The sequence below is a fragment of the Scleropages formosus genome, chromosome 17 (genome assembly GCF_900964775.1).
Source record: "Scleropages formosus chromosome 17, fSclFor1.1, whole genome shotgun sequence".
Lineage (NCBI taxonomy): Eukaryota > Metazoa > Chordata > Actinopteri > Osteoglossiformes > Osteoglossidae > Scleropages > Scleropages formosus.
Window position 1 is genome coordinate 11671123 of NC_041822.1, and position 22055 is coordinate 11693177.

The 22055-nt window shown below is 42.3% G+C and overlaps 1 protein-coding gene across 1 annotated transcript; it reads left to right on the forward strand.

Annotated features, from left to right (window-relative positions):
* The first annotated feature begins 634 nt into the window (after positions 1-634).
* phf19 (PHD finger protein 19) lies at positions 635-20797 on the forward strand. Its single transcript, XM_018758951.2, has 15 exons — positions 635-1248; positions 3195-3401; positions 3717-3798; positions 5500-5595; positions 6311-6405; positions 6919-7067; positions 8044-8139; positions 8844-8912; positions 10064-10184; positions 10743-10810; positions 11671-11820; positions 13066-13147; positions 13882-13961; positions 17022-17117; positions 19333-20797. Exons 2-15 carry the CDS (start codon positions 3210-3212, stop codon positions 19664-19666), a joined length of 1710 nt encoding a protein of 569 aa, XP_018614467.1. The 5' UTR covers positions 635-1248; positions 3195-3209; the 3' UTR covers positions 19667-20797.
* Positions 20798-22055: the final 1258 nt, after the last annotated feature.

Below are 22055 nucleotides of genomic sequence, written 5' to 3' on the forward strand. Positions count from 1 at the left end.
TACAGTCAGCATTTCAACGGACAATTTCAGCAGTTTAACATCAACACCTTCTGACAGGCTTCAAGTTCTCACTTTGCTCTGTGGAGTGGAAGGACACAATCCCACCGTCATCAAAACCAATAAGACTGCCTTGCTTCCCCTGCTGAAAACTTCAGAAACCGCTGGGCAGATCACACTCTGCAGTAGTTCTGCAATTTATAAATACACATTACAGCATATTTAACTGGTCCATTACTGCTCTGCAGCTAAGAGATGTCAGTGAAAGTTTTGCATTTGGATTTCTGCAGCCCGCGGAATCCTGCGGATAAGTTCGCACCAGTTCAAAATAAACATGACCACATCTTCAGCTGGGATGCTGCAGAATTTAGACAAAAATGCAGGGAGATCACGGGAATAACAACTTTTCAGGTATTGGACCAAAAATATCAGCAATACTATTAAAATGAATTATAGAGGGAAAAAAAAAAACAGGGCTTGCTTGCTTGAGCGCTAAGCCATTAAACTTAAAAAATTAACAGATGAGCAGTAAGATGGGGGTTGGGTTGGGTTGTTCCCCAGTAGCCTATTCGTATTCCAACAAGCTAGGCTAATGCCCCCTAAAACCACAGAATATGTGTTTAACTCCATTGAACGCTAATGATGTACAGTATGTTTTGGCCTCCTAATACCTGAAGAATTGTTACGCAACAGATTGCGGGGACACGCCCCCTCCTAAGGACATTACTCTTAATAATGGCCGGTATTATAATAATGCATATAATGATCGCTCTTTAACCATGAGCAGCACTTTTTAATACGCTGTATTGATTTCTTGTGTGCAGGATTTCTAGCCGTACACTCGCACTCGGTTATACTTCCACACGAGAACTCATGCATCCACGACTCAGTGTAACTCAGTGACATTAAACTTTTCACCACCTGCAATGGGACATTTCCCTGTGTTGGCTCGAGCCTCTGTGACGTGGGACAGCGGAGGGACCTCGGAGGAGGTTCTCACTTCCTGCGTGACGATGGTGGTGGTGATGATGGTAGCGACGATGATGATGATGTTGATTGAGTTATGTTAATTACATAAGCAAAACGTAAATGATTCGCGGGAAAAAGTAAAAAAAAAAAATGGCGACTTGCACAGTGTGAAAGTTTGTCGTCCGCGGCACCGCCGGGCCGTATCTTCACGCACAGTTGATGGGACATTATGCAAGAGGAGTGAAGTTAGTGTTGGTGTAGATTTGCCTACGCGTTGGAGCGGTGAGTCCACGCGAATAGCCTGCTCTCGTGCTCTTTTCCCGCTAGCCGCGCGACTCCCCACCTCTCCTTTGGCGGCTGATAAATCTGGAACTTTTTTCCGCTTTGCGCCTCACAAATGGAAATGCCGTTTTATCGCTTTTCCGCGGCTTTTCAAAGCAGTACACTAGTGTGGGACGGGGAAACGCCGCATTGCGCATTTATTTGAAGAGAGTGAAGCTAGTTCACTGTGACTAGTTAGCAGTTTGCCGCGAAGCTAGCAGCCTAGCTACCTGCAGCGTGCCTTGCACCGCGTTAGCATGCTAGTTAGCAGCGGCGCCTCATCGGGGACGAACGCCCTGGGAGGTTCTCTTAGTCACTCATACATAAAGTTATTTTGCATGTCAGTTCAGTGTTTTGTGTCAGTAATATTTGCAGCGAAGGTGGTATTTTTTAGTTAAACCGCGTAAGTTAGGAATTCACGTGTAACGAGAACTTCACTTTGGTTTGGGTCCCCCCCCCCTTTCGCTGTCTCTGTCTGTTCGAGCGCGCGCGCCTCTGTGTCCAGTCACTCCAACAAGTCGCCGGATTCGGCTCTTCATGGCTCGCTTCACGGCCACATTCTGACGTGCTGCTCACACTCTCCGTCAGAGTTTGAAAGAGTTGACACGCCGGCGTTGAGTTTCGCATACATGGCATGGGGCATAAACACACACGCATATGAAAATAGCGTGAGTCTTCAGTGAATCATCATGCCATAGAATCTGAGAACAACTCCACCTTTTGCTTGGATGGAATTGAATGGCCACTTTAAATTTAATTTCGGGGGAGCGTAACACACATATTGCAGTTGAGTTGGCGTGTGGACTCATTTGAGGGTGGTTACGACGTGTCATGGTCTCCTGCGCTACGCGTTTGTAGCCCTGTTTTTGCTCTTCTATGCTTTCCCCGCGCGCACAGCTACAGCCTATCACACAGTGACTCGGTCAGGCTACACGTTCGACGGTTCGTAGCTGCGGAAGCTAATTGTGTACCGGAGGTGGATGAAATATATAGCGTCCCTGTTTTTACGACTTGGCTGGCCTTTTCTGACTTATAAATATCCCGCCGCTAGGCTAGTCAGCAGTGAATATTCGGTACTTCCATATAAAATGTTGCCGCAGTAGTAACCAGGTGCTCGTAGCGCTTTTTTCAGTAACGTATTTAGTGGTTCGGCGGAGTCTCTGTTTCCAAATGAGTAATTTACCGTTAGAAGCGCGTGGTGAAATCCCGCGAGCTCTCGCGCTGCGGTCACACAGGCTCTGATATGATTCAGCCGGTGAGTCTCACACAGAAAACCTGAAAGTGTGGAAATGTCTGGACTGGTCTGCCTCCTACTTTGCCTCCTGTCACACACTGCCTCCTACTGCCTCTTGTCACACACACACTACCTCCTACTACTGCCTCCTACTGCCCCCCTGTGTCACACACACTGCTTCCTACTGCCTGCTGTCACCATATTTCATGTTCCATACCATCTTGGCTTTCATACTCTGAACACCTAAAAAAAAACAAAACAAAAGTTCAAAGCTGACAGGCCCTTGTTTGTTGCTGTACAATATAGACATGATTGTGATCACCACCATTTCATTAAACCCGTATTAAATAATCTTTCATACAATGTTCCATTTCATTGGAAAGGTTTTTTTTTTTTCTTTTTTCTTTTTCTTTTTTTTTTTTAAACTGAGTGCAGTGTTTCTTCTTGATCGGTGAGTCATACCAGAAGGAGAAAATAAGATGAGAAAGTCAGCTTGTGTGCTTTTTTTTTTTTTTTCTTTCACTTTGGTTTCTTCCCAACTGTACTTTTCTGTAACACATGTTTGCATGCCACAGATTCATACGAGGCAAGAGCCGAGTTTCATGCCGTACCTCTGCCTGAGCGCTGCGCTTGTTGAGCTCCGCCACATTAAACCCAACTGTCTCTCCATCAGGAACTGAAGGTGTGAATGCACGCCACCATGTTGGAGGCCTCCTACAGAGATGTGTACTGCTCCGGTGGACGTGAGCAGCTGGAGCCTAAGCAGTCACCTCAGAGCAGAGGCAGAAGCTTCATGGACCTGGAGACAAGACTGACCGAGGGGCAGTATGTCCTCTGCCGCTGGTCTGATGGCCTGTACTACCTGGGCAAGATTCAGAGAGTGAGCTACCTGCTATACACACCTGCCTATTTTGTGTACTGTCCATCTGCTTACTTAGCAGCAGCTTCCATGGTTTGGTGACACTGCAGTGCAGGTTAATTTGATAAGAATCTGTTGAGAAGTTTCAGTTGCATGACTCTGCAGCTGCTCTGAGTACTTGAACAAAGTATAACTAAGCTATTAGCCCTAATTGACAATGCTGACACTGCACATCTGCAATTCTAAAAATTCTTGATCCAGTATTATGAGTTCTTTATAATCCATAGTTCTGAGAGAATTTCATAATCCCTCCAACATATTCACCTATCCCAACAGGTGAGTCCTTCCAAGCAGAGCTGTTTTGTCACCTTTGAAGACAACTCCAAGTTCTGGGTCCTGTGGAAAGACATACAGCATGGTAAGTGTACACCTCATGTATACATTTTTATGCTTTAGTAAACAAAACTTTGTCATGTGCTGAGAAGTCTGACTCATCTGCTAACCTTATGCATTTGTTTGCCTCTCGGTAATTTTGACCAGATGGAGACTTTTGGATCAAATGGGACTGTTTTACATTTTGTGTCTCCCTGCAGAGTTTAGGAATATACTTATTTTGTTGTCAGTGACCTTTGTAGTTTTCTGAGTTTTTATTTTTAGTTTTTTCCTAGGTACAGAAGTTGTGTTGCTGGCAAGTTTTACACACTTAGTGTCTTTGTCCTTTTATGTGAGAACTAAATGCACAATTTTAAAGTTGTTTATGTGGAGGAATATGGTACTGTAACAGCACAAACATGTTAATACAACTTTACATTCACTACTTGTAAAAATACAAAACAGTTTTTCTGCTGCTTTTCCTTAATTTGTTTTTAAGACAAGTTCTCCATTTTAACTTTGTGGAATTATCAGTTCCTATACGCGGAGTGTTATCAGTAGCAGTGGTGTGGAAGATATGAACAAACTTGCATGTTGTAGGATCTCCCCATGGAGCTACTGGAGACAGGATACTGGAAAAGTGCTCTTTATTGAACACGTACATATCTTTCAGTGGCAGTCTTGACAAAGGCACAAGAGACAGTATGTGCCAGCCTTCTGAACGCTAGAGTTCCCCAGGTCACTGTGAGCCCCCCTACTCCCCACAATGGATAGGGTGTCACCCGTAGAACCCGCAGAGGCGCACACAGAGCATCAGTAATGTGACAACCAATCGGAATGGAATGCAGGACTATCTGCAAGAATGGACACTAACACCAACTATTTACACTCATTTACATTAGGCTGGTCCCCAGAGCACCATTACAATTTTTAGTTTATACACCCTGATTGAGGTTGTTCGGTTGTTGTAAATATCAGTTGATAAGCCTTAAGAAATCAAAGCTGTCAATTTGCAGTCAACCTTAAGACCGCAGCTGTTTGTAACTTCTTTTATTTGTAATCCTGATGCCACTTTCATTCCGAAGACGCAACCAGTAAAAGCTTAATAACATAGATATTTCACAGTTTGGGTTCTGTAAAAATTTTGGATTTACCTTTAATAAATTAAAAATATATACTTGAGGGTTGAAGAGTTAAAACTTAAAAAAAAAAAAAAAAAACTTATTTATTCATTTTGCTGATGCTTTTCTCCAAAGCGTCTTACAGTGTTAAGGTTACAATTACTTACTCATTTACACAGCTGGGTAATTTTACTGGAGAAATTTAGGGTAAGTAACTTGCTCAAGGGTACTAAAGCCATAAGTGGGAATCAAATGTTTTACCTTTGTATCCAAAGGCAGTATCTCTTACTACTACGCTAGCAGCTGTCCCCAACTTAAAAGTTAGTTTTACGCAGTATTCTCCTCTACTGTTTGGGTGCCTTTTAATTATATTTATTGAATTTGTGTGTAAACACAGTTCATGTTCTGTCTTCTACAAACTGATATTTTACAAAAAGAAAAGAGAAGAAAATGTTATTTAAAATAAATAAACAAGAAAATGTTTGTATCATCAAAAATTTGTAACTGGACCGTTCATAAATAGAGGAGTCAGTGTACTAAAGTAAAAATATTTCTTTAGGTCTGTTCTGCCTTATTGTCTTGGCTCAACCCTTCTCTTTTTGTTTTTGTTTCAACTTCTTGCTCAGCTGGTGTTCCAGGGGAGGAGCCCAAATGTTATGTGTGTTCTGGAATGACACTGATGTTGGACAACAAGATCCTCATCTGCGGCAAATGCGGTATAGGTGGGTTGAGGCAAGCCTGAAAGAGAAAATGTGTCACTTTCTTACACTGATGTGTGTGGAATTGGAACTTAGTGGTACATACAAATCATAGTCTCCTTACAGAATCACAACTAATCCCTTTACTTGTGACCTTATTAAAAACCCAAATCTCTGTAGTGTAGCGTAGTTATTGAATGTCTCAGGTATTTCATATTTCATTCAGCACTGCCTAGGGAAAATGTGCTCTTGTGAAGAGATGCATGTCGTGGCAGGACATGGTTGTATCGAATGCGCAGTACATTAAAGATGCAACTCTTATTCCTTCAGTTATAAGGCCCCACTCACTGGCTCAGTCTGACAGATGGGAGGCAAAGGGTGCAGCAAATGTTGATTACCATTGAGTTTTGTCTATGTGATGTCGATGAGAGGAAAACTGACCTGGCCTTGTATTACAGTTATCCTCCCTTTGTGCTATAAAAGTCTGTACCTGTTTTAATATCTAACGAAAATAATTTATGCTTCTCAGCTGTAGACTCACAGCAGATGAGGGAACAAATAAAGAAAAATGAGCTGACACTCGTAACTAATTAATTTTCGTAAGGCAAGAGTGGCACAGTGACTGAGTGCACATATGGAGAATACTGGCTGTCTCATGCTCTACAGTTTCAGCATAAGTAGGCATGGGATTCAGTCAGGTTTGAGTGGTTGCTGGTAATGCAACCTCTGGTCCCGTCAGGATACCACCAGCAGTGCCACCTGCCTCGGGTAGAGAGCTTCCATGATTCGTCCCCTTGGTTCTGCCGAAAGTGTATCTTCGCCTTAGCTGTGCGGGTGAGTTTTACCAGTTCAGACCATTCTTTTTTTGAAATCCTGACATCGTTGTGCATTCAGTATTTAAGATTTTTGCACTGTATGTTTTTCAATGTCTGATAAGTAGGGTCTGCTGAATCATAAATGGTAAACACATTTTCTTAGAGCATGTGAAGTTTGATTATGTGCACTAGATACTGAGATATTTAAAAGTTGACTCTATGTTATTGGTATTTCTGTTTAGATACTTTTATATTGTTGAATAGTAAGTTGTGATTTCTGTCCCTCATTGGATAACATCATGGTTAAGGAGGATGACTTTCGGTCAAATTGGCCCCAGTTATAAATTTGTCTTGATAAATTGATAAAATTGTGGTTTTTACTTTTGATCACAGCACTAGCTAAGCAGCAGCTGATGTCTTTATCCAGGGCAAGTAAGCAAATATGGTTGATTCAGTATAAGATGTGCAGTTGCTATGTGACCTGTCAAAATAGGCTGATCTGTTGACACAAAACGTTTCTTTATCCATGCAGAAAGGAGGTGCTTTGAAAAAGGGCCCTATAGCCAAAGCCTTACAGGCCATGAAGCAAGTGTTGACTTACAACCCAGAGGAGCTGGAGTGGGACTCTTTGCACCGGACAAACCATCAGCAGTGTTACTGCTACTGTGGGGGGCCGGGGGAGTAAGTGCTGAGAACAAATACTTGTAATTTAAAACTCCTTAATGTAACATTTCAGATAGGGAAACGAAGGAGTCCTGCCTTTGCTGCTACACATCCTGTGTGTCAGTTCCTATTTTTGGAGCTGCTATATTAAATCCACACAGTTCTCAATTTTAGCCCATCTGACAGTTTCCAGATATGTGGGGGATCATCAAGGGTGTCATTTTCTGTCTTGGTGTCATTTTCTCTCTCAGCAAACTCCAGATTGATCTGTTTATGACTTAGATTTGTCTTGTAGAGCATTAATCAGCCCAGCTAGGTAATGTTTTCAGTGTTTGTTTAATGTCCATTAGCTGGCAGTATAAAAATGAAACGTTCACTTTGGGTGCAGTTCAGCAAAGGTGTAATTAGCTTCTTCTCCCAGTTGTGGCAACTTGGAGAAGTCTTCTTTCTCATTTCTGTGTGGCACTGCAGTTCCCATGCAGCCTTTGAGACTGCCACCAGGTTTTTATGATATACTGGTACTGAAATGCAATAACTTAGCCCAACTGTATTACCATTATGCAAACACCTACTGAGGAAAAAGTAAAAGTTGTCAATAAAACAAGAAGCAGTTCACAGTAGTAACATGAAAATATGCAAATTCTTCTGAGTGTTGATCATAAATGGATTTTTAATGTTTTCTCTATAACAGAAATAACTTTTCTGGACTAGGGTGGGTGTATTAGGAACTCATAACAATACATGGAAGTCCAGCAGGCAAACTGATTTTGTTTTGGCTGTATCATGACGACAGATAACTGTCTGTGAGTCTTGATTCCGGGTTAGTTTGTTGTGTGTGTATATACGAGGACATACAGTTGTATTTAATGTAAGTGGGATTCAGTCCCATAGCCCATTAGTAGGTTTCACAGGCAAAACTGCATCAGCAGAACTCTGTTCATCTCTATATACTGTGGTGTGCTGATCTTTCACCTCTCAACTCTGCTGTGCACAGGTGGTACCTGAAGATGCTGCAGTGCTTCCGATGTCAGCAGTGGTTTCACGAGGCTTGCATCCAGGGTTTGCAGGAGTCCATGATGTTTGGAGACCGGTATGTACTTGCGTACAGGTAAAAAGTATAGAAATGTCAAGGGGGAGCATTAGCGGTTGCTTGATAATGAGAATCTTTGCTGTAGTACGTTGGATTTTTGCATAGACTTTTTCCCCTTGCTTTCATTATATTTGTTTCTTTAGATACACTAGTTAGTACAGTGTATTTGTACTTACACTTTTTACAGTTAATGGAAAAGGTGAGTTCAAGGTCAGTTGTGCGTGTGTGTTTGTGCCTTTTTTGCTCACAGTATTTTGAATTAAAGCTAAGGTAAAAGCTTTTTGATTTCTCCAAAAAAAGCTGTGGGGTAAAAGATCCAGTGTCTTCACCACTTAATGAGAAGAGCTGCATTTTCAGGATGAGAGTGGCTTTGATGCATCACAGAAAAATGAGATGTAAATTGGAGCCAAAGCATCACATTTTGCCTGACTTCTCTGATTCTTCTCATAGGCTCAGAGATACAGACACTTACAGGGCTTTGGGTCACAATGCAGTGTTAATGAGCGAAAGAGTTTCATGTTTGTTGAGGTTACAGATATGGGCAAGAGTCATGTCGTAGTCATACAAATTTGACATAAACGGACCTGGTCACATTTAACAAGAGCGTTAATTGCTGACTTTTTCACCTTTTCAGATATTTTTGAATAAAAAGTATATTTCCCTACCCCACCCCCATGTTAACTGTTTTTTCAAAATCTTTTCAGGTTTTACTTCTTCATCTGTGCAGTGTGCAATAAAGGAGTTGAATACATAAAGCGCCTGGCTTTAAGATGGTGAGTAACCAACTCAGCCATCTCATCTTCATCTTTGTAAAAATACACAGGACAGCCTTGATGCTGGAGATGGAGGCACACACTTTGGAGCAGTGCTGAGTGGTAAATGGGAGATGAGTGCTGGTTAAGTGAACTGTGTTGATCCTTTAAGTGGTACTGTCTACTTACATTTTTCTTGGAGTTGTGAAGATGATGGCTGCCCCTTTTTTAGCCTAGAAAAACACCTTGTTTGCTGTAATCTTTTGACCTATACCTGAGCAGCACATACTCTGTGGCACAGCCTTGTGTACACCCCTTTGTGGTGTCACTCTAGCTTTTCGAAGAGTGTGTACAACAGTTTTATGCAAATTGTTGCCATAATAGGGAAGCTGGTAGTGATGTGGTTAATGGTACTGCCTTTGGACCCAAAGGTTACAGGTTCAAATCCCACTTCCAGCTGTAGTAACCATGAGCAAGGTGCTTACCTTAAATACCTCAAGTAAGATTACCCAGCTGTATAAATGTGTAAATAATTGTAAGTAATTTTGATTTTGTGAGCTGCTTTGGAGGAACGCATCAGCTAAATGCAGTGTTTTTTTAAAGAAATGATGGCAACCTCTTTTGCCAGTTCTCTGTAGTCTTAAACTACATCATAAATTACGACAGCAGATATGTGCAGAAGAAAAATGCAAGTACAAGCGCTGCATTTTTAGTGCTTATCTGTAAAATGGAAAATGATGTAGTATTCTGCTTATCAGCTTGCTCAGCTTCAGTCACAGAGCATTTGATGCATCACTTCAGTGGTAATGGTAATTTTTTAAAAATCTTTTAATACTCCTTATCTTTGTGATCACCATCATCATCATCGTCTTCCTTCTTGATGAGCCACAGACTCCGTTTTGACTGAGTGTGTGGGTAGAGCCTGTTTTTAGGCACTTTAGTGTGAAACTGTAAGAGTTCATTGAAAAGAGTTTGTTTGAGACCTGAGGCTGTTAGAGGTGTGAAAACAGGGTGGTCTGTTCAGCAGATGGAGGGTTGCTACAGGAGCTGCACTTGGATTAATAAACACAAAGCATAGCCCACCAGCTCAGACAGCGGATGGTCAAAATGCTGAGTGGCACTTTTTGCTTTAGTTTATCCTCCGAATGCAATGCGATCGTGCTTTCTTTCAGGGTGGATGTGGTGCACCTTGCCCTCTACAATCTGGGAGTCCAGAGCAAGAAGAAGTACTTTGAGCTGGAGGAGATCCTCAACTTCATCTCCACCAACTGGGAGCACTTCCAGCTGGGAAAGGTGAAATTCTTCTTAAGACCGGAGCTTAACCCAGGAATGATTTACTATATAAAATTGTCAGACTGCATGCATTTGAAGAACTGCTAAAACTGAAGGATGAAACAATTTTAATTAGATGGCATGTATCTATCATTGTTTTCATGTATAGCACATGTATTAGGATTTAAATCTTGAATTTCTAGAAGAAAAACCTTGCTAAGTTTGCCATAGTTTTGTAGGAAAATGCTGTGGTCATGTGTCCTGCTCTTATTAAACATTGTCTTTATATTACATTATTATTACATATTGTATTTATAAACTTGTAGTGTGGTCACCAATTAGTTTGTTTTGGTCAGCCTGACTATGGTGTTTGTCTGTGTGGGGAAAAATGCTATGGCAAATACTGCAGTCAGTGACATTGAGCCTGTAAGTCATCTAGTACTTTTTGATAATCTTGCTAAGGTATGTTGATAGAAAGCTCAGTGGGTGTAGCAAATTGAAAGAAAGCACATTGTTTGACATCAAAGTACTTCAGAGCTTTTCTTTAGTTCCTTAGTCATCTTGTACAACCTCCCACAGCTTTCCAATACTCCCCTGTCGGAGAGAAGCCAGTACCTCATTGATGCTCTCAACAACTATAAAAGCAAGTAAGGCCAAATCTCCTGTCTCTCAATAAAACATAAGCATAATGCAGTGTTACGATGGCAGAGGCTTTTACTATATTTTGTCTAAAAAGGCGTTGCTAGGAGTGACTGCTGCACCTAAAATTCATACCACAGAAAAGAGCTGCTTGAAAGTATATGGACCACTAATGCAGTTCTATAAATGTATCATTGGTACTATGACATCTTTGTTTAAATGGAAGAAAAACAATCCTTACTTTCCCAGAATAAACAGTCCATATCCATAGATTGTGTTATTTGGAGCACTTGGTGCGTTTCATAGAGCTGAAACAGACTAATAAGATTCATGCATGTGCAAAAACAAGTAAACCACAGGGTATATTACCTCAGTCGATAATAAACTTAATTAGTTGCCTAAACTGTGTATTGTGTTAGCTAATCAAAATACATGTTTTCAGTGCACAGTTTGGGCATATCTTCTATTTGTAAAGATATGGAACATGAACAGTTTACCTTTAAACATACAGGGTGGTGCAACATAGCACACTACTATTGAAGGGGATTTCAGGAGTATAGTCTCATGGGGGGTATGTGGATTGTTGGTAACAGCACAAGTTTGCATGCTTCAGTTTCACATAGGTACTTTGAAGCATGCATATATAAATATATATATATATATATATATATATATATATAAATGAGAGAGAGAGTATGACTGCTTAAAATATGTTTTCGCTGAAATATTCTGATATTGAAGCCACTGTTTAGAATTACTTACTTTCTTTTCAGTTTTTCTCCATTTGGTAAATGATGCACATAGAAATGACATTTTCCTGTAGATGACATGTCGGTTTTATTCAGTGCTTTCTGAAATATGTTTTTAGGTTTCTCTGTGGGAAGGAGATCAAAAAAAGAAAATGTATCTTTCGTTTGAGGACACGGGTTCCCCCCAACCCCCCCTCCAAGCTGTTTCCCGAGAGGGTACAGAACGGCAAGGGCCGGGAGGGTTGCAAAAGCAGCCGAGGCAGGAACAGGTAGGCCAAGACTCCTCACAACAACAACAGCAGCAGCATTGATTGATCATGTGGTCACAAGCACATCTGTCAAATACATCAAAAATTGTATTTCTAATGCAGCTAGCCACATAATGGGTTTTCGACAAGTGAGCAGCGAATCGTGTTGAGATAATTAAAAGAAAAAATGTCAGTGTGTCATGTTTAATGGTTTGGCAGCGTGACCAAAGTAGTTCATTTTCATTGCACATCCCCACAGCGTTGTCAGCCCACAGCCTCTTGCTGGGCCTGAGTGTAAAACCGTTTCTCTGTGTCACACACAGTGCTCCAATTCAGCCTCTTTTAGCTCAGTCAGAGGGAGTAATTATCACAGGTGCCCCCCTGCCAGCACATTTCACTGGAGTGCTGCTTGGGTGACGACAAAGATTGCTCATCTTCTCCAGGAGTAAATGCTATACATGAACATCCCATGTCTGTGAAAATGACAGTCCTATCAAAACTGTCAAGTGGAAGGATGGTATATATTATGGGGATAGATACTACTTATCTAGTATTTCAGCTGGCAAGTGAAGTCCATGCAAAGCTCATACAAACAAAGACTGAGGCATGACACTAGATGCGTTCTTTTGTTGATTAGTAATGTCGCCATGTATGTCACACAGCCAATTCTGTTGCAGCTCTAGCAGGCGTGCATGCGTGCGTGTGTTGGTCATGGTTCTATAATACTGCTGTTCAGTCTGCATTCAGCTGGGGCCAGAGTTCAAAGAGAGGGTTGCAGGGCACCAAAGAGAGGCATAACAGTGAGGGAAGGAAAATCGGAAGGCAAACGGGGGGGCAGATGAAATTTGAGACCGTATTCATATGGGAGTGACCTGCAACCATTGGATTATGTCAATTCGTCATTTAATGCTGCATTATCACATTGTGAAGGCTGGAGCTGCAGTAAAAATGAGAAGATGAAGGCTGCAGGTGAATAACTGCTGACACTGCAGGTTAAACAGCATTTGGTCTATACGGATCTCTCTTCATTCTGTTTTTCTGAATGTTTATAGAAAAACTACCACGATTGTCACCTTTGCTGTGTTGTTTGATGGCTTTTAGTCATCCGATCAGTAACGGGGAAATTGGTGTGGAACTAACTGTGCTGAGTAAGTGCACTTTGAATTGAGTGGTTGGTTTGACAGCAGGAGTTTCCTTACCATGATGTGATGCCAGTCAGACCACCTGCCACAGGGTGCTAATTCTGTCTTGCTGTGTCCGGAACAGCTCAATCCCCCCAGAATTCCTGGTCCAGAAGAGAAGGAAGAAGAAGCGTTTCAAGTGGTTGCTGGAGGATGCCATTCCCAATGTGAGCTTGTCCTTCATGCTTTTGAGAGACATCAGTATGATGTTGTCCCCCTTCCCTGCTCTGGACTGATTAGTGCTGATAGCCGCAGGACTGGGAGGAGAACTGTTAGTGGTTTGTCAGTGGGCCTTTGTCCTCTGAGTTCTCCATTTACTTTGTCTTTTTTGCTTTTCTTCTCCCCTTTCTGCTTTATTTTTAGTCTGACTTCATGTCTTGTGTCTGGCCAAGCCACTTTACCACTGCCGTTTGCCTTGCCACCTCCCTGCTGGTGTCTCTCAGTGTATGGCTCTCACAAGTGTTTGTTTATTAAACCTCTGACCCCCCACGCCATGCAGTTGTATGCTGTTTTCAGCATCACTGTCTGTGACTTCACTCTCTTGGCATTGTATCTGTTCACTCTCTCCATCCTAGGCCTCTTGTCACCTGCTCGGTCAGCCTCCCTCTGTGTGTCACTGATAACCTGCGGCGTGTCTGACTCTTGCCCCTCAGTGACTTTCCCCTCAGCCCTACCCTCATATTCTTTTAAAATAGGATCTAAAGCATTTAACAGACTCACTCCCTCAGGCAGCTTGGACCCTAGGCTTTGTCCAAGTTCAACATCAGCTGTGTCAAAATGCTGACAGACTTTGTAGTGAAACAGAAAAAATCAGCAGAAAGTGAAAGTATTGCTGACAAAGTGGGTGATGATGGCAGCGGTTCTGCCACGCAATTCATGCTGTGTATGTCCTTATCTGTAGAATGACCTGACGACTTCCTGGAGCGCCAACCACCACATGGCCAGCATATTTGACTTGGATGAGGTGCAGAGTTTGAAAAGGTAAGACACCTGCTTCTCTGGGGTGTTTGTGCAGTAAACTTCTTTCAGGTGGCATAGAGCTGAATGATGTATAATATGTTGGTGGCATTTAGTGAATTCTGCAGAGAGGCTCTTTTATTTCTGTTTCATCTGGTATATTATTGTCTGTACCCAGTAAAGTGGGTTTTACTTAATTGGCTAAAATGGTCTCAGTTGAGAATTTTGAAAGGTATGCACCTTTAACAGCCAAAGATGATAGCAGGGTTGTATCCGTGGTCATCTCACACGGGCCATTAAACACAAGTGTCCTCAAAGAATAAAATGATGTAAGAGCTCTGGAATACTGAATGGTGGTCTGTTAATGCCATTCCTCTCTAGTTTTTTGGGTCTGTATTCTTCTTTTTTATAAGTTTCCATTTTCCACCATGGAACGTGAGTGCCTCTGAGAGTTTTTCATTTTAGCCTGACAGTGAGCCAGTTTTCTGCTTTGGGAAATAACAATCTCCACATGTGGAACTGGCCTTCAGCTGGATTTTTATATGCTTCAGTGGGGTGCCACACTTAAAGAATACTGGACATGTGACCAAAAAGGTTGCAGGTTCAGGTCTCAGTAGGAGAGGATGGTTGCTGTTTGTATTTCTTGGTAGCCCAACTGCACTAATAATTAACTGTGTAAACTGATGAATGTCAAAAATCCTAAGGCCCGGAATAAAGGCCCTGCTAAGGGAAAACAATGTCATAGAAGTTCAACTTGGCAGAAAAATCCTTGGTGGCTTTGTCAGTGGAGTGCAATACAGCCACGTCTGTAGGAATTTATTAGGTCAAGTGTATGAAGTCCAGGAGCACAGACCATTTGAGCCATTGAGGCATTCAAAAGGTTATTACTCACCATCTCTTAGACATCCATCCCAGTTTGGTCCCAGAATCACATCCTTTATTTATAGTGTTGTTATTGTCCCATGAATCCACCTCTTTAAAGACAATAGCCTTCCAACACAGAGGGGTGTGGGGATAAATATTTCAAAAGGGCAACAGCAAACTGAAGAAGGACCTGAGTATGTGTAACATGATTCCCACATGGGAGAGGAAATAAATAACTGAACTCCACTGATAACAGACACTTTTTTTTTTAATTCATATTTGTTCATTTTTGTTTTCATTTTAAATTTTGCCCACTGAAAATGAGTTATGGAGACTTCTTTCTGCACAATGAGTAAAGGATGGACTGATCAAATGATGTTTGTGCCTTTGAGAATTAAGTTTTACCCTATTAAATCATTTATGTACTTTAAGTCTCATTCAGCTTCTTAACCACAAACTTACATCTCTTCATAATGACCTTAGGGTGGTGTAGTGGTTAGAGGCATAGCCTTCCAATTGAAGGACCCAGGTTTGAATCCTTCTTCGTTGTGTAGTACCCTTGAGCAAGGTTCTTTCTCAGAATTGATACTTTTGAGGAAAGTGTCAGCTCACACATCCATTGTCAACAACCGCTTATCCTGAGCGGGGTCAAGGCAAGCCGGAGCCTACCTAGCAACACAGGTGCCAGGGTTGGCCTCTTTCAGAAGTAAAAATAGCAACACTTATATGAATACTCGACAATGCGAAGACTTGCACCTTTAGTAAATTTCGGTACATTGCTAGTGTACATTGATTGGTGGACAGGCGATGGACACGACAGGGGTTGATCTGCAGGACTGATGGTTTTCCAGTTTCTTTAAATCGCATCGCTTCTTCTCTAGTTCTCATACATTCAATTTCTGTTAAATTTTTCTTTAAAGAGTCAGTCCTTTTTCCTCAAAAATGCCAAAATGAAAAGCAAAATAAGGTATTTAGTAAAGGTTATCAGCTCTGAAACATTTCTGTCAGAATAATACAGCAAGATCTCTCATACTATATAGGTGAAGATGGGGAAAAAGGAAATGCTTTTGTTAATGGGACTGGGGAGAGCAGGAAAGCACAGGGAATGGACTGTGTTGTGAGTGGTGGAAAGTGAGACTTGGGAGCAGGTCTGCATCGCCTAAGAAAGCCCAGAGCAGGGAGCGATCAACCAGTGCTAATCCCCAACAAGCATGGAGCGGCCATTGTGGGAGACCTTTATCTGAAAGCGCCAGGCTGGAAACGGCGTTCGCCCCACTCGGATGAAGGGAAAAGGGAGTTCTCCAGGGCTGCCCTCTCAGGACCGAGTCTGTCTGAAGCTTGTTCAACTCGATATTTCTGTGGAGATGGCCAGTAGCAAGAAAAATTACAAATTGTTGCGTGTCCCAGTGGCCGGATCGCTGATAGTGGAATAGTAACTGTGTTATGGCAGCAAAGCAAATAAGGCAGGAGCTAATGTTCAGTGTGAGGTCATGACCTGGGATTTGTCCCATCAACAAGAGTCAGTGTGTCTTATTGTAACACTTAAAGTCAATTAAATTCTAAAATTAATAAAACCATTTTATATTTTATCGTATTGCTTTACTGGCAGTTAATCCAAAGCAAATTCCTGTTTTTACAATTTATTTTACCCATTTTTTATAACCCTGATAATCTGTGTTCATTAGCTGTCCAGTACTGCAGCGGTTAAAGCCGTCAACATGCTGTGTAGAATGCCTGAGTTCATGTTCTCAAGTTTCCCTGTAATTTCCTTAATAAGGGATTAATAGTGTTTATTTGTTGATTCATCCATCCTTTATGAATAACTGCTTGTCCAGTGCAGGGCCTTAGTGGTCTGGAACCTACCCTGGAAACGAGGCATGAAGCAATGTGAAGCAATATACGCTCTGGATGGGACCCCACACTTGTTCCCTCACACATACACATATCACAAGGTATTTAGAGTCACCAGTTCACCTGAAACACATGTTTACATAGTAGGAGGAAGCCAGAACACCCAGAGGAACCCAGGGCAAACACTGGGAAAACATGCAAACTCCTGACTGATCCAATGCGCCACTGTACTGACCTCAGGTAATCCACAGCATACAGTATGTATCTAGGTACATAAAGGTATAAACCAGCTGAAGTGTAAATTTATTTGCTTGCTTCCAATTTGATTTGCCTGATTAAGATTTTTTTTCTTTCTCTCCTCCACTACAGTACCAGTTCAGGACGGACTTTCAGTCTGGATCTTGACTCCACAGATGCGGCCAGTACATCAGGATCAGCCACCACGAGCGTGTCCTACGACTTCCGGTATGGTCCAGTCCAACAACATCATCTCCTATGGTGCAGTGTAATCACATGTGCACTTAAAGGAGTTCACACGAGGATCTGAGGTCAGCTGCTTCCAAGCCCCTGAAAGACAGTGGTGTCTAGTGTCTTGAAGTGAAAGTCATTTAAAGGTCACAGTCTGTGCCTACCAGGGTTTTTAGGAGACCACTGGGATGAAGAAGGGGCCAGGACCTTGGAGAATAGCAGCCCAAGGGATTCTTAGGCTATGGAAAACGCCCTCATGTCTCTCTCTTTCCCTTATAGAGCTCTGCCTTCACCTTGCTACTTAGAGTTGTGTTTCAGGGTGATCAATAACCAAACACAAGAAGAAGTTGGTAGTACTAGCTGGCAGAGGTGATTTCTCTCAAACCCTCCACAACTGCCTCCTTCAGACCAGTGTTCCAATCCAAAGCTGGCAGGCAAAGCACAAAATAAGCTCATCGTTGATGAGTGAGGGGCCCTAGAGTGCCATCAACGCCGAGTGGAAGTATGATGAGGGAATATAGATTTTTTTATCGTAGTGGGCAGCAAATATTTTCTTGGGGCCTGCATGAGTCGATTAAAATGTCACCTGTGTTCTCAGATCCCTCTCTCCGTCTTTTTGCCAGCACTACTCGAGAGCTTTCGGCACACGTTTGTTATGCTCACGGTTATTGTTTGGGCACCTGTAGGTGTGTAGGTGATAGGCTGCCATTTCTCATCTTTTTGGAAGATCCCCTGAAGGGTTGTGTAGAGATGCTCAGCATCTTTTGACCGCAGCCAGAAGACAGAGGGAAAGTTGTATGAGCTGGACGCGTTTGGATAAATGCAGTAATGTTGTTTCATTTCCTGCTGTGAAGAGAGGCCCAGTTTTTGGAATTTGCTTCTAGGGGCTCTTTCTCTTCTTGCCTGACCTGCTGGCCCCCTTGGTGGCCTGCATTGGGGTTTAAGGACCATTCTCTTCCTGCCTTCCCTGTAGGTTTCGCTCCTTGGTTTGGGGGCTTTAGATGTACACTCTCATCGCAGTCTCCCTACACTGTAGAAAGCATGACGTAAAAAGATGAATAGAAAAAGATGTTTGTGAGGTGTGAATTCTGTTCTGAGATTACGGGGGAGGACAACGCAGCCCTGTGGAAATGGAGGGAACAGCTCCCGCCGTGCGCCACCGCCGAGGAGCACATCAAAGGAGCGGCCCACAGCCCCATTCCTCCTCCGCTTTCATGTGCCCCATTGTGGCTGAAGTGTCTGTGCCTGAGGGCCCCTGATAACTTCACAAATTAGTACTCCCAACATGGGAGTGTTCAGAGCTTGTTTTCAGATGAAAGCCCCCATGGCACCCTCCCCGTACCCCTGCCTTGGGGGTCTGCTGTGCGAGATGAGGGTTAGAGACACAAATCCTCCACAGGCTGGACGTACGAAATGAGCGGTCTTCCTCAGTGTTGTCGCTTGCATGTAAAATTCATTTGGAGAGGAATTGTAAAAGACACATGGGGTGGAGTCGCAGTGTCGTTTGCACGGCTTCAGCGTGACGAGCATTGCATCGTTTGTTTTTCTTACAGGTGGGGCTGGTTTTCCTCATTGAAGTGGAGCTGTAATGCAGACCCTTTAAGTTCACATTATTTATGTTGTTTATTGTGGTGGTGCAAGTTCATTTACATCTTTTAATTATGTTTGGCTAGAGTGGGCTATTAAGAATTCAAGCTTGATTCTGCTGTAAGTTTTTGTTTACTTTTGTGCACAGCCAGAACCTGAACACCAATGATCTTTGTATGATTTATTTGATGACTATAGCCTATCACGTATTGAGTAAGAAAGGAACAGCACAGTGGAAAAACCACACTAAATTCTGTAGTGATTATAAGCATGGAGCTGCAGGTTTGCCCATTAGGTAACAGTTCAAACCCTGCTTTTATGTGGCAGATTACACATTCCAGACTTCACAAAACTGCATTTTCCTGCTCGTGGTTATTGTAGCTAAGCTTATCCAAGGTGACTTTTTTTTTTTTTTTTAACCCATTCATGCTGCTGGATCATTAAACTTTTTCTGGTGCAGTTCAGTTTAAAGGACACTTTCAATGGTTCAACAGAGCTCTTTCTGGTACTCAAACTGACTTTGGACTGGCAATATCTAAGGTTGCTTCCTGCTGGATTTGCTTCTTTGCAACATTGAAGCTGAGCAGGTACATGTGGTTCAGACCAGTTGAAATTGTGTTGGCAGAAAGAACGTGGGCAGCCGGAAGCGGAAGTTGCGCACCTCCAGCTACACGCCACTGGCCACCAAGAGGGCGGTGCCAGGGAACGAGTTGGGCCCGAGTTCCCTGGAGGCTGAGGATACCACAGAGCCGCTGGACAGCACCAATGACAGCCACACTTTCGAGAGTATCAGCGAGGACGACTCTTCTCTCTCACACCTGAAGTCATCCATCACCAGCTACTTTGGTGCAGCTGGTCGGCTCACCTGTGGTGAGAAGTACCAGGTGCTGGCACGCCGCATCACCCCTGAGGGCAAGGTCCAGTACCTTGTGGAATGGGAGGGCACAACACCTTACTGACTGAGCTCATGGAATACGTAGTTGAAGGAGGGCATAGTTCCCCCCGCCACGGGCTCCAGGAATAGATTGGCAGCCCTTTTGCCACCTTATTCATTCCAGTTATTCTTCTTTCTTTCTTCTAAGTCTTGACTTCCTCTGAGCTGCTCTGACTGCCTTCTTATGTTGTATTCATTGAAACTACTGCAGCCCCCTTGTCCATCAATTGTTAATGAGAGAGGATCCCAAGAGAAGGTAGCACTTACAGGCTGCTGCTGCCCCCTAGTGGCCAGCAAGAGTCGTGCACACCTGTGCCTGTGCCAGTGTGTAGCAAGCAGTCTATACTGCAGGCAGAGGACATTGACACAGTGTGAGCAGGCCAGGACTAGAACAGTAGCTGCTCCAAAAGGTCCCAGGTATGTGGAAAGCCACATGCTTGTATTTTCAAGCAGTTATGGGAGATGCTCAGTATAATAATAATAATAATAATAATATATTGCTGTGATTGATGATCTGTTGCCTAGACCCTGACATATCATTTGTTAACCATGGAAGTGCAGTGTAATAGTATTTTACAGTTACTTTACTTTATAAACAACATTTCTGAAAAGTGTAGATGGATTCAAGCTGAACCTTCAGTTGTCCACTGAAGGAAATCCTTTATAGGACTGTACTCCAAACATTTTCTGGAATATGAGGCCCCTACCAGAAGTGTCAGATTATAATTTTCTACAACCCTTGCAGAATGTTATTTTAACATGGAAAAGGGATTTAGTTGAGAATGCACACAATGCATGCTGAATGACTGTTTTCTGTAGCTGTCAGACTAATATGGAAGGAGAAAGTTGCCATCTAAAATGGCAGAAATAAAGTTAAATCATTTTATTTGGCTGTGAGCCTGAAATGTTTCCTCTGTGTTTCCAAACATATATGCACACCCTATGAGAAGAGGCTGCATAGCCCTTGAGCCCCACAGCAGCCAGGCCCTCATAAAATGGTTTATGTGCCACTTCCCAGCAGACACCCACAGGAGTGAAAAACCTGTGTTTCCACGAATTAGTGGTTAAAGGCTCTACTTCCCCTAGGAGCCTCAGCACTGACCTCTAAGGTGATGTTACCTTCGTCTCAGTTTTCTTAGTGCAAAATGAAAGGACCCCCCCCCCCCCCGTGTATCGTATCATAAATACAACTCTTTGCAGAGTATAGTTTTTCTTCTTAATTCCTTTTTTGATATTTATGTGCTTTAATGTACTTTACATGACTTAAAAGCAGTCTTTTTTTTTTATCTTTAGGATGGCATGGTCTACTCTTCCTTTCTGGCAGTGTAAGTCTGTTCAAGTGCTTGCCCTTGTTTTCCCTTGAACAGCAAAGGGGAGACCCATACTGGCTTACTTCTAGGCCTTTTTGTAGCTAAAGAATTTCAGTTTGGGCAGGTCTCTTGTGTGTTTCTGTGTTTCATTGGAAACATCTTCTAAAAGTCTGCCAAAACCTGTATTTCTCGCACTTCCTTCTTTTATGGTCTTTGGCTTAAATTATATTTCAAAATATGTATCATTTTCAGTTATCGAGGGTGTGAAAATTGTGTGGTAAGAGCAGTTCCTGGAACAGAGAGACCGAAGCAGAGTGGATTGTGGAGGAGTCCTGATTAGTGTTTCTCATTGTTTTCCTTTTCTTCATTTGGCTGGGCCATTTGCTATGATGTCATATCCTTAAAGGACATAAATGACATGTCTACGACTAATGCAACATCTTTTGCTGTATAAAGTAAATTTCCTCACCAAAAATGCAAGGTAGGAATCACTTCAAGGTAGATTTAGAAAAGTAGTTTGTCTGGTTTTGTAACTTAGTCATTTATTTTAGAGTATAAAGAATAACTTTGACAGTAGCTTGTTTAGCACTCTTTCTCAAAAGACAGATTTGTTTTTCTCCATGAAGAAGATAAATACTTCCCCTTCTTATTTCCAAAGAGTTTTCCAAAGCTTTCCTTTGTGTTTTCCCGCGTTTGCATCTTTTGCTTTTCCCGTTTCTTTAATTCTTCGCCATACCGTTACACACCATGCATATATATGAGCGATAACACAAATTAAATGTTCTGGTACTCCAGATGGATACTGGTGTGTATATAAATATATACTGTATATTATAAGACCTATACTGTAAAACAATTTATTGTTAACTCGATTATTACATTAAATAGATGTGATGCCTTCCCCTAGTGTTTAATTTGTTGCACTATTAACAAAAACCTAGCCTCAACTATGCAATCTGATTTAAAGGTACTTATTCTACCAAAGCAAATATTTTTAGTTATTCTTGAATTCAGAATAATGCCCAGACAAACAGGGTATGCTGTACACCCCACCAGCTCTCAGCAGTGCAGTGGTTCTCAATCCTAGTTTTGGCATATGCCTGT

Coding starts and splice junctions, on each gene's coding strand:
- phf19 (XM_018758951.2), top strand. CDS start 3,210: ATGCACGCCACCATGTTGGAGGCCTCCTACAGAGATGTGTACTGCTCC. Junction 10,185..10,742: donor AGCACTTCCAGCTGGGAAAG/GTGAAATTCTTC, acceptor AACCTCCCACAG/CTTTCCAATACTCCCCTGTC. Junction 13,962..17,021: donor GAGGTGCAGAGTTTGAAAAG/GTAAGACACCTG, acceptor CCTCCACTACAG/TACCAGTTCAGGACGGACTT.